Source organism: Salvia splendens, chromosome 16, assembly GCF_004379255.2.
Source record: "Salvia splendens isolate huo1 chromosome 16, SspV2, whole genome shotgun sequence".
NCBI classification, from domain to species: domain Eukaryota; kingdom Viridiplantae; phylum Streptophyta; class Magnoliopsida; order Lamiales; family Lamiaceae; genus Salvia; species Salvia splendens.
The window spans coordinates 3457919-3470799 of record NC_056047.1 but is presented as its reverse complement, the minus strand read 5'-3'; the positions used below and the strand labels follow the sequence as shown (position 1 = coordinate 3470799).

The window sequence follows — 12881 nt, the reverse complement described above, 5'->3', positions numbered from 1 at the left end:
ATTATATGATTTTCACACTTAAAATGGACAGTTATATTCCTGCATAGGTCAATGGTCGATAGCCTATTAATTCGAAACAGAATCTAATTTTTGTATATAATGCAGTGATTGATAAGGTTGAATTGATTATGATCCCATCCATTAATATAAAATAGTGAAAGGTCCCGCATTTAAATAGGTAGGTAGACACATGTATAGGTCGATTGTCGATAGTCGTTTATTTCGAAATAGAATCTATTTTCCGTGTATAATACAATGATTGATAAGATTGAATTGATTATGATCTCATCCATATATATATAACAATAGTAAAAAAAATACTAATAATAGTAAATTTCTTAAATATTTATTTTTTTATCAATATGTAATTTATAAATTAATACTACTATATAAGTAGCCAGTTAAAATCCATGTGCATAAAATATTTAAAAAATTCTCGCATTTAATATTGACGGGTCGATACTGGTGTAGGTATAATTGTCGATACATTCGGGGTAGTATATAATATTTATTGAATGTTTAATTTCCAAATACGACCCATATGCTAATATGAAATAAAATGTAATCAAAATTATAATTATATAGAATATTAATTTTTATATAAAATATACGCTAAAAACTTGAAAAAGATTCTCGCACTTATATACATAGGTCGTGCATTGCATGAGTAGGTGAAAATAAAAAGGTGTGTATAATTAGATGTGTTGTAATGATTATATGTTTATTTTTTATAAATTTATATATATATATAGGATTATATATATATATATATATCAAAATAAAAATACATTTAAATTCAGAAATGCAGCAAAAGACCAATTTCAAACTTCAAAATAGTTACTACTCTCATTATATATATATATATCGAATGGTTTGCGACTTGATGACTATCCTAAGTTACCATTTCAAACCATCCAATTTACCAAAATTAAATTTCCAGAAATAAAAATTCGTGAAAAAGGGGCGTTCCGAGAATCGAACTCGGGACCTCTCGCACCCAAAGCGAGAATCATACCACTAGACCAAACGCCCATCTTGATGAATTGTTGCTTATCAAACTAACTAGATTTACAAAACAGAGCAATTCTAGGACAAGGACTTGCATCATTAAAGTAATGGTTCCTCCATGATCGGTAAAAGTTGTTCCACATAATAAGGCCATACAAATCGAAATTGGGTGTACAACTTGAATGTATGACCATGATGTAATAAGAGTAACTGAGGTCCAATTTTTCAACGATACATTCTCGCAAATTCTTGAACAACCAGATGCAACTTAAATGGAAGAAAGAACAATGAACTATGATATGGAGTATTTGTATCTTATTGTTTCTCCTTTTTGCAGTTAGCGATATCTTCTACTTCACATCAACAAGTCTAGTTCCAAGAATCAACTCAATACCTGCAGAAGTGCAGTTGATGAGTAAATAGTACTGAATCCACCAATTGTTTACTCCACATCATAAGTTTACGAATCTCCAAACTAAATCAAAAGCAAGCAAGTAATTTGTAGAAAGTAGTATCCGTATTCGTTAAAATAATTTTTTTGAAGGATAACTGTGAGTTTGTTACAACTTCTCACATAGAAATCTAGAAAATACTACATGTTTGTTGAAGGAGCATACATACTTCAAGCACGGTTTGAATTCCTCATGAAGGGCCTCAAACTTAACTTCATACTAATGAGCACACAAGCTACCAGGTTCTTGGCCATATTCAAGAACTATGATGAGCAAACAAGTAATAAATCAACACATTCCAAAACCACATAAGTTTATATGCATAGTCATATAGCCAGTAGTAATCATTGCAATGATATTTATGCTCGTTTCATCGCGAAATATATAACGAGTTACATTGATTTATGAACAGATCTGATCCACGAAGTTGAGATCAAAGAATTTGACCAAAAATTAAGTTAAAAACACATAAGATTGCACAAATAACTTTATAAGTTCTTTATCTAACCCAAGTTGCTCCACAATAACCAGTATGCTAACATAACATGGAATTACCGTGTTCCTTGTGCCATTGGTAGTTTGGTACCCACACAACAGTGAAATGAAGGTACGCGTGCTTGAGCTGAATATAACAAACAGAGCACAGAGAAAACCAGTCAAAACAAAAAGTCAAAATTTCAGTTGTATAGAATAATAAGAATTGAGAACATCATCAGTACATAAAAGTCATACAGATATAGAATGACAATGGAACACACATATACTGCAAAAAGGGGTCAATACATTACACATCCTTTCTACAACTGGAACTTTTTATTCCGTAGAGAAACTCTGCTGGTGGGAATATATTGGTTTTTCACAAGGTACGTGTAACAATAAACTATCAACTATAAACTTGAAACTGTAAAGGGCATATTTTAATCAACTATCAACGACATACTTGAAACCGTAAATGGCATACTTTAAATCAAATAAAACTAATCATGTTGGACATTATGGAGATGAAACAAAATCCCAACTACACAGCAAAGGCAGTTTGTGTAATCATACTTAACTTTACTAATTCACGCCTTCTGCTTAGAAGGCTTCCCTGTGCTGGCAGTGCATGCACGTTGCACAGAAAGTCATGCAAGAAATGGTTGACAAGGAAATCCTTCGGAAGCAATACCTTCAGGAAGTAAAAATCCTTTGCTTAATGCAGGCCTTTCATAGGGTGCAACCTGCAAAGGACGTGCACGTGCCAAAATTGACAGCAGATAATCAAACAAGAACAAATAACGAAATACTAACATTTTGTCATCAGCCAAACTTCACTTTACACATAATATGAGTACATCAGTTTTAACAAAGCATGCTGCCGCTTTTGAAACTGATAAAACTCGAGAGAAAATCTTATGATCCAATTCTAAGTATAATAATAAGCTTCTGAAGAGTTTGATGAGAAAATGAAGAATTGGTTGCTCGTATGACCATAGTTTCACAATGCTACAGACCACAGAGTCCCAAACAACATATAGAAATGGGTACAATGAAGTGGATACTCTAGCATCAAATGCAACCATGTTCTTTTTCGTTCTATGCACCTTTGCGTAACTCATAGAGCTATATGTGTTGAAGAAGCTGTTCAAGGGTATAGGAATTCTTTGAGGCTGTTATGGCTATGTTGTAATGCAAATAATCATCCTAATTCCTAGGGAAAACACAATTATTTACAAAACTGATCAAGCACCTTCAAGTGTAACTAATCGGACTCAAGTCTCCGAGTTCTAGCTAGTGCGAAACTAGAAATCAACCATTTCAGCCGCAAATCATAATTGAACTTAAAACCACAACTTTGAATCAAAAATTGCCATCACTCGCAAACTACATAAAAAACCGCATTACAAATTTTTATAAACATAGTGTGCGTCATTAGAGAGAGGGGAATTACATGTTTCTTCAGAGAAGAACGCCTTTTCTCACAAAATAACCGACGCTGACACTCCACCGCAGAGTATCAAGTACAAAAACGTTCCCGCCATCCGCCGCCGAACGCTATTGATCCTCGATGTTATAGACGCATTAACGAGCAAAATACGTGCTTGTCTTTCTCTTCTACACATTTCTTTCTTTCTTCCGAGTTGAGTCACCGCTCTTGACTCGTCCAACTCGCCCTTCCTATCGTTTTCCTAAAAATTGTCCAAGTAATTATAAATTGAATTTCTCACGTTTTAAAATTTTTAATACTAATAATATTAAATTATAATTCAACCAAAATTTATTATTTATAGACCAATAAGCCATCTTTTATATGCTAATAATACCTTTTCCAACTAACAAAAACATTTATTTTATCATGGTTAATAATCCAATCATTTACACTAAACTGAAACCCAATTTAATGTAAATGTCACACCAAATATGATTTTTTCCCTAACCATTTACATTATACTCAAATTTAAAAAAATACTCTCTATGTTATTTCTTTTTTTTACTCACAAAATAATAATAATAATAATAATTACTATTTTGGTTTAGTATGAACCCAAAAAGGGATATTTTTCTACTCATAAACCAAAAATTGAATTGATTTTTTAGTATCATTGAAGCTAATTATCTATCATATTTTCGATTTTGGTGTACCATTAGAGCGGATTTTACAAGTTAAAACTATCTGTTGATTAAAAAAGGCGTCGATTTCTGGTAACATATTTTCTAAGTTACAGTTTCATATCTTTATTTATTGAAATTACCAGGCCAAATTCTTAATATTATATCTTGGAGTAATTACTTATGCATTAATACTTTATAATAGTAAATGTTTAGCTTAGTCATTACTCATTAGTGTTTGAAAGTAACTTCTATGCTATACATAGTTCTGTAAATTTCTGAATTTTATTTACCTGCTAATTGTTAGGTAAAATTCAATAAACTCTATACTGTGTGTGGTTGAATTTTGAAGATGTCGACAGAATTTAAACTCATGATTTTTCGCATAATGTCCATTTCACCGTATTAGTTGTAGAACATCTACGAAGAAAAGTGACATGCAAGTTGTGTGTAGTTGCATATATCAACCCAATTTTTTATTTATTTAAGAGACTTAGTTAAGAAAGCAACTTGGTCACATATTATACATTTATTTAGTAGGGATATCGATATGTTAAAGTTTCATAAAAAGTTATCAGATTATAATATTTGTTCAAGATAGAGAGTGAAGTGTACAAGTGATTGCCGAATTGACGTGTCTTACAACCAATTCATGCAATCTCAATCAACCTACAAAATGGAGTGAGATTTTTGGTGGGAATTTTGATTTCGACTTTACATTACAAAATCATTGAAAAAGATATAAATGCAAGCGATGGCACCTCATACTTGTAATAAATTGAACACACTAACAACCACTGATACATTATTACATACACATCAAATCCATCTTGTCACAATTTGTTAAACTGATTCGTACAAAATCCATCTTAATTATGAATAATAAAAAGCATGGATTACAAAAACATCAACTCCATAATTTTACACTCATCTAGGGCCACTAATGTGAGCACATTCGAATGTGAATTATTCACAGACATATTATAACTAAATATAACACTGTCCATAGAAAATATTAAATATCACACTACATATCTCTGTTTACTCCTCCACCTACAAATTTTATCATATGATATACTCTCTTGTCACTTCAAAGCAGTGGCGAATCCAGGATTTTTGATTCGGAGGTACGAAAATAGTTCTCGAAGTTTAAAAATCCAAACAATCCTTTTTGTTCTCTTAAATACAAATGTCTTATAGACATAAATTATATAATTTGGAAATAAATTAATTTTTTTGACATGAAATATTTGAGTAAATTTTTAAATATTTTTTAATGGACAGTTTTTAGAGCAAAACCTTGTGGATATAAATACTTTAAGCAAAATGTCAATTATTTTTTAAAAGTTATATTTTTTTTATGAGTTGTAAATGTTTTATATAGATTTGCACATAATTGCTGCAAAACAGATAATATAGGTTTAAAGTAAATTTTTTGATTATTTAAGAATTTGATCAAGAAGTATATAAATTTATTTTTTGAATTGTTTTAACAAATAAAAAAGATAATACATTTATTCTTTCAATTGTTTGAATAAAAGTAAACAACAAAAGTAAATTCATTATTCTAATAAGAAATATAGAAAAGAAGTAAAAGGCTACAGAACTTTTAATTCAATAAAATAAAACATGAAATAAGTAAACAAATTGGATTAACAAAACTAAAACAAAAAATAATTGAAATGATATAGACTTTTATATGTTAGAATAAAACTAAACAAGAAAGGAAAAGAAATTAGAATATGCGCCAGGTTTCAAACTCAGTACCTCGGCTATGAAAACTGGTAGCAGAACCACTAGACCACAAAGGCCATTTGCAAATTTTATCACAATACATAGTATTAGTATTTTATTTTGGGGGTACAACTTCTAAGGTGGATACACCACTGCTTCAAAGTAAGGTGGTGTGCAATAGATTTTAATAAAAATGATTGATGCATTGTGAATATAGAAAAAGTCTCACTTTAAAGTAGGTATATATAACGATTAAATAATACTCTGATCAAGAAAGTGACAGAGTCATGTTGTAGGAAAAGACAAAATGTCATTATTTTTGTTTATAGCATTAACTATTAACCTTTTATAACGAACTAATGGAGTATTAAGACTTGAAATAAAATATAATCCTACATAGAATCATAGATGAGTTTGGTAATTTTGATCATAGTCCATTCGGGCCCACACTCTACACAATATTTACTCAATAGGGCCCACTATATAACCCCAAGCTGTGAAACCAGATCATGGTATAATTATAGTGGGCCGAATCAAAAGCCCAAGATTCAAGCACTCAAACTTTTTTCATACATATTTGTAAATAATTAATCACAAACTTAAGATTTGGGCATTTCATATTTCTACAATAAAATGTACTAAGTTGAATTTGTATATTGGAGTCTTCAACAATATATCTCTCGATTATATGATGCTTGTGATTTTTTATTACACATTTGTACTTTTATTCGCTTTACTATGTTGACCAGACTAATTGGTAGTAATTGAGTTGATTTCCATGCAGTTATTGCCGACCCCCCATGTGACAGTTACTTATCCTTCACGTGGTGCGTTCCTTTCTTTCAATTTCACACTAAAAACATGTGGGTTACAAAATTTGTGGCTGAAATTTTATTTCCTATTTACTTCTTTTCTTTTTCTTTTTTTTTTGTACAGAAAGACAATTTTTTTAATGGATACATATAGTAGCATTTAGCTTGCGGGTGCAAAATATTAGAAACAAATTATAAAGTTTAAGCAATTAATTGTTTTTCATGGAACTCTAGAAATAAATATAGAATTAAACTCTGTTCTAAGAAATTATTGCGTCTAAGTTTGGTAGTGCGAAAGCCCAAAACGAAATTTCTTTGCTTGCGTGACTTGCGCTATTAATTGATGACCCATTAATCTCTTATTATTAGTTTCAAATAAATATTTAAATGTTAAATTAGTTTATTAGTATCTATATATCAAGTTGTGCGTGTCTACTTACATACACACGTGAAATTTTATTCCCAAATAATTAGTGTTCTTACAGACTTACACGATAATGTAAAAATATCAGATCAACTATACTGTGATTATATTATATCAGAAAATAATAGTAATAATAATAATAATAATAATAATAATAAATAAATAAATAAATAAATAATAGTGGGTGTGAATAAAAAGGGACCACGTGAAGATTTCCAAAAAAAAAGGTAAAGAGTTAGGCAGCAGTCATACTTCAAAATAGATGGCAATGACCATATATAGCCATATATAGAAAGTAGATATTCAATTTTGCCATAAATAGCTATGCCAACTTTCCACGTGTCAATTTCTCCTTATTTCAGTTCGGCAATTGTTACCCGCGTGATTCTCTTCACACATTTATGCATTTCATTATCATTCCACATTCTTACATTATACACTACGATTATTACACCTTAATATTGACGACGACTCAAAAATCCGAATCTAATGAAATTTTACAGCCCTTTATAGACAGGCATTGGGTCAATCGGCCACCAACCCTACCTGAACCCGACATCACACACACATATATACACAAGAGTAAATAGCTCTCCTCACACGCACGCACACACACACCCATTATCGGATGTAAACACAGTCCACATACCACACATGCAAGAAATTAATGTCGACACCTTTAGTTGGAAAAATCATCTCTCTTCCCACACACAATAGCACACACTCGTGCGTGTACATGTGGATATGCATAGTATTTAGTTACAGTGTACAAACACATACTCCATATAAACTCATCTCTGTGTGTAAAATGCACGCACAGACACACAGTGAACATCACATAAAGAAATCGTGTTTGGGAAGGAAACCCTAATTGTATACGAAGGATAAGATCGACAAAAAAAGGTCAGCTTTCAAAGTTGATTAAGACAACACGTTAAGGTGAGGAGTTCACAATTAAAGTAAAATCATATTCAATTGAAAAGCTAGTTAGTTCCAAAAGTGACATAGTTATAGAAAACAAAATTTAAATAAGCAAACAAACTAACCATCAATCATTATAATAACAGGATTAATCATTGTTTGGAGAAGACTAAGTAGGTAACAAAAGCACTAATTGTCCTAATCGTAAAAAAACAACACTTTTTCTAATAAATATATTAAGTGTAACAAAAAAAAGAAAAAAAGAAAAACCCTCTACTCAGCAAATCTCATCATACTTTAATGTACAACATATGTAACCGTTCTTCGTCCTTTAGTATATGTTGGTATTATTTATATATTTAATATACTTAGTATATAAATGCACTTAACTCCATATTTCATCATACCATATTACAAGTCGACCCTTAATTCAAGAACTATAAAACTGAAGGCAGTAGTACCAGGGAGGAAATTTAACTACTTTATATACGGAGGCAAGCGTGGCCGTCGTAGGGCGGTTAGTCAACTGAGACCGACTGACTCAGTCCCCATTGAGTAACTGTAGAGACCATAGATCCTCAATACTCCAAAGGTTTTCATTCGTTTCAGTTGGAAATGGGCCCTGAAAAGACTCCATATTATTGTCATTAAAGGAAGGCGGAGAGTAGGATTCAACTGTATGATCTGCATGGCATGAACTGGAGACTTGGCTAGTGCTAGCTTGATCGTTGGTGTTCTCTACAGTTTGACCTGTACAGTTCTCTGCTTGCTTGATGTGTTTTTGAATTCGAGTCCTCCAATAATTTTTTATCTCATTGTCTGTTCTTCCGGGCAGATGTTTTGCAATTTTTGACCACCTATATTCAAATTAATATTTAGTTACTGACTAATTAATTTTGGCCTATATTATGTATTATGGAAAGCAAGATTGAAATCCTTTCTATTTCAAATTCATAACATGTGAAAAACAAATAATTCTACTAAATTAAATCCTTGTCTTTTGATTAACTATTAGATATTGACATGCCCTCCTCGACATGTTCTTATCCCAAGATAATATGTCTTTGTTTTACTATTTCTTTTGCTAGAAAATGCAAATTTTTGTAAAGGCATAAAAATAATCAACTATTTTATCTTATGCATATGATATCTAATGTTTTTTGTGAAGGTTAGGCTATATGAAAAAAAAATAGAAGCTAGAATTTTATTATTCTTCTAGCAACACGTGTAAAACGAGCCAAATTAATTTGCATCATGGGCCACTATATTGATAGGCAATATTTCAAATTTTTTGCATCACAACAAGGATTTTATTGACAAGCCATGTTCTACGGTTGAAATTCGTAGTTTGTTGGCATTCCCAATTTATTTAAAGCAATTGTTGAAGGCAAAGTGAAGATTCACTCCAAATTGAAAAAAAAATTATAGGAAAACAAAAACTACCAAGTATTGCATGTGTGTATTAACACACCACGCTTTCATTCGATACTCTTAGGTATGGCTGAGATCCATTTCCGAAGAAAATAATCTTCAATATTCTTTTCTTTCTTTTTTTTTTCTCTTAAAACTGATTTATTTATTTCGACTCGATGAAACGAAGAAACTGTGGTATATCATCATTTGATACTCCCCTCACAGGTTGGTAAGTTTTACTAACATTCACTCACCCTCTCTAAGAATTTTTTTATAAGAAAAAAGTGCATTTTTTTAAAGTTTTCTATTTCGTGGAAATTCTTTTCTAACATATTTTTAAAGCCCTCTCTCTCTCCATCTCTTATGTTTCCGGCGGCTCTTCTTTTTCCTATCAGTGAAAATCTTAGAAAGTTCCATTTCTCTCTCCTCTCTCCCTCTCTCTCTCTCACACACACACACAGTCTCTCTCCCTCTTCTCTCACACACAACTTATTATCAAACGGTTATGGTACTATTTCAATGGATAATAGTATAATAATTAGGAAATATCCCATTCACCTAAGATGCAAAGTTTTATAAAAAGTGTAAATAAAAATAATTTGGAAGGGCCCTTTTGTTGGAATAGGACAACAAAAGATGGCAGATGTCAATTTCAAGATAGTAGGCATCAATTGGTAGCTTCTCTTTCAAGTGATTGGAGTTGTACATGTGATTTCTAATTTCTTCCTATGGCTTCTCCTAATTAATATGGAAAAAAATTCCATAGCCCCAATCTCTTTGGCTTCACCTCTCAAAACGTGTATCAATTTGCAACCTTCTTTTTCCGAACTAACTTATCCCAATATTATATTTAAATCAAGACCCTTTATAGAAAAAAAAATTAAAACTTTCAAAAAGAGTAAATAACTAAAAATAACTCATAGTTAAACTTCCATAATTATGGGAATAACAAGGCGGGCCTACGGGATTAGCTGAAGGGTTTAATATCCTCAATAAATATATTATATGTAACGATCAATAAAAGTTGTTTAAGAAAGATATGGGTTGGGGAATATTATGGTTTCCATAAACTACAAACTCGCATGTTTCATGAATCTTTTTTCGGCGAAGTACTTGATTTCCTGACGTTCATAGCTTGGTGGTTTCGTCCTCTTCTCTCTCTCCATAAAATCTAGTTATATAGTTGTACTACAAATCAAATGAATTATCACTTTATATTCCTTTTTGATCTAAAAACCAACTGCACGAGCATAATAAAAAAAAGGAGAGAGACGACGAAAAAATACCACTTTATATTCCTTTTTAATCTAAAAAGATTATAATCTAAAAATTATAATACTACCACTTTTAAAGATAAACCACGCCATTAAAATAAATATTACATACCTGTTTCCCCACTTAGCATGCAGCTCCATGATCAGAAGCTGCTCCTCCGGTGTTATATTTCCACGCCGAACATCTGGCCGGAGGTAATTAAGCCACCGAAGACGACAACTTTTTCCAGTGCGCTTCAGCCCTATAAAAAAACACAAAAAGTAAAAAAAATTAGAAAATTTCCATCAAGTATCAAAGTAATTAAAATGGTAGAAGAAAGTTAATTTTTCTTCTCTTTTTCTCATTAGGGTTTTCTTTGTGTGTGTGTATATATATATATATATGTGTGTGTGTGTGTGTGTGTGTGTTTTGTGTTTAATTTACCTGCAGATCGAGCGAGGGAGTTCCAAACGCCTTCACCATGATTTGCAATGTAGTTCATGAGAATGAGATCCTCTTCCATTGTCCATGGGCCTTTCCTCACTTCAACATCTATAGATTTGCATGGTTTCTTATCCATCTTTAGAGAGATATAATGAGAAAGAGAGAGAAAAGAAGAAGAAGAGGAGAGAGAGATGGGTTGATATCTGAAGAAAATAATGGAGGTGATGCTTAATTTATAGAGGCGGTATAAGAGAGATTTGTCCAGTTAAATGAGCTATTAATTGACAACATAATGGAGATCTTTTAAATCTAACTTTGTATCTGATGGATCCGCGAATTTCTGATGTTAGTAAATGCTGGTAGAGAATAAAGACTATGACACAAAGAATTTACGTGGTTCGATTTACTGAAGTAAATCTACGTCCACGGGAAAAAAGGGGGGGCAAGATTGTATTGCTTGATCTGGTTTACCAGCTTACAAAACAGACTTGCTATATGAGTTTTTATCTCTAGAGAGCTTAACCTTTTTCTATCTGATCTAAGTTCTATTTATACATCGAACTAGGATCGTGGTTTGCAGCCCCACTAACAAGATCGTGGGTGAGCAATAACTGCTCAATAACTGCTTCATACCACTAAATAGATCGTGGGTATAGTGGAGGTCGTGGAGGTCTTTCATGAGTCCACTAACTCCTAGTTCGGTCGAATGTTGAGACCGAACTGCTGGACTTTACCGATCAGCTCTTGCCGATCTGAGAGGAGAGCTTGACTGGTCGGCTTTTACCGAGCTGTAGGCTGAGTCCGAACTCTTTGGTCGTGCCGAACTTTACCGAGCTATAGGCTGAGTCCGAACTCTTTGGTCGTGCCGAACTTTACCGAGCTATAGGCTGAGTCCGAACTCTTTGGTCGTGCCGAACTCTTTGGTGCCGAACAGATACTCTTTCTTGGGCTCTAGGCTGATGGGCCGTCACTGTTATTGGGCTTGCCATTAGGGTTTGGTTCGTACCCCATCAGTATCAACATTGGTAATTACTAATTAGGGTCTAAAACATTAGTATGGATATCTAGTATGATATACTATCATATATGTGTATGTATATAATTAAGTGTGTGTATGAAGCTAAACACGCAGTGAGATTTATATATAAGTCGTTAATTGTTTTTACATGCGAATAGACGTAAGTTGCTGGAGTAGTACATTTAGCTGTATGCATGGAGCCAAATACATTGTTCGATTTCTTCGAATTGAATTGGGATTGAGCAATAAACTACTCTCTCCGTCCCACATATGAGTCCTATTTGATTTGGACACGAGTTTTAACAAATGTAAAGAAAAATGAGTTGAATAAGTCAGTGGAATGTAAGTTCCTCTTATATGGTAAAAAAAGAGAATCGGATGTGCGTTTATGTTACCTAGTGATATACTCTCCCTGTCCGCGAAATGTCGTCCATATTTGACTTGACACAAATTTTAAGAAATATGAAAAAATAAGTGAAAAAATTAGTGGAATGTGAGATTCACATTTATAAATTAGTTTTAACTAATAGAATGTAAGTGTATAATGAGTTAGTGGATAATGCGTTCCATTTACCACAAATGAAAAAAGCAAAGTGGATAATATTTTACGGACGGAGGAAGTATTTTTAATATCCGAGAGCAAAAGTCTAGGATTTGAGTCCACCTTGAGACGATTTTAAAAATTTGTGTTTGTTTATCCATAAAAAAGAAAGAAAATCAGATAGCATAGTGAAAAATAAGAAATTGAAAAATAAGTATCACACAATTATATACACATATAAATTGAATTGGAAAGAACTTTCCCTTTATTA

The 12881-nt window shown here is 32.2% G+C and overlaps 1 protein-coding gene, 1 long non-coding RNA gene and 1 other non-coding gene across 3 annotated transcripts; all 3 read right to left on the bottom strand.

The window, feature by feature from the left end:
• Window positions 1–960: 960 nt before the first annotated feature.
• Window positions 961–1032, bottom strand: TRNAP-UGG. The gene has a single exon. It is a non-coding gene; the product is annotated as a tRNA-Pro (tRNA).
• Window positions 1033–1209: 177 nt separating this feature from the next.
• Window positions 1210–3599, bottom strand: LOC121770051. Its single transcript, XR_006043742.1, has 3 exons — window positions 3391–3599; window positions 2016–2680; window positions 1210–1402 (listed from the first exon to the last, which is right to left on the bottom strand). It is a non-coding gene; the product is annotated as an uncharacterized LOC121770051 (long non-coding RNA).
• Window positions 3600–8042: 4443 nt separating this feature from the next.
• Window positions 8043–11263, bottom strand: LOC121770050 (MYB-like transcription factor EOBI). The gene is made up of 3 exons (XM_042166849.1): window positions 11052–11263; window positions 10740–10869; window positions 8043–8797 (listed from the first exon to the last, which is right to left on the bottom strand). Exons 1-3 carry the CDS (start codon window positions 11185–11187, stop codon window positions 8482–8484), a joined length of 582 nt encoding a protein of 193 aa, XP_042022783.1. The 5' UTR covers window positions 11188–11263; the 3' UTR covers window positions 8043–8481.
• Between the last annotated feature and the right edge of the window lie 1618 nt (window positions 11264–12881).

What these genes read in the sequence shown, in the direction of transcription:
- LOC121770050 (XM_042166849.1), bottom strand. Translation starts at nt 11,187, where the DNA reads ATGGATAAGAAACCATGCAAATCTATAGATGTTGAAGTGAGGAAAGGC. An exon ending in CTCCCTCGCTCGATCTGCAG is followed by an intron (nt 10,870 to 11,051) that starts GTAAATTAAACA and finishes GTTTTTTTATAG; the next exon opens with GGCTGAAGCGCACTGGAAAA. An exon ending in CATGCTAAGTGGGGAAACAG is followed by an intron (nt 8,798 to 10,739) that starts GTATGTAATATT and finishes ATTTGAATATAG; the next exon opens with GTGGTCAAAAATTGCAAAAC.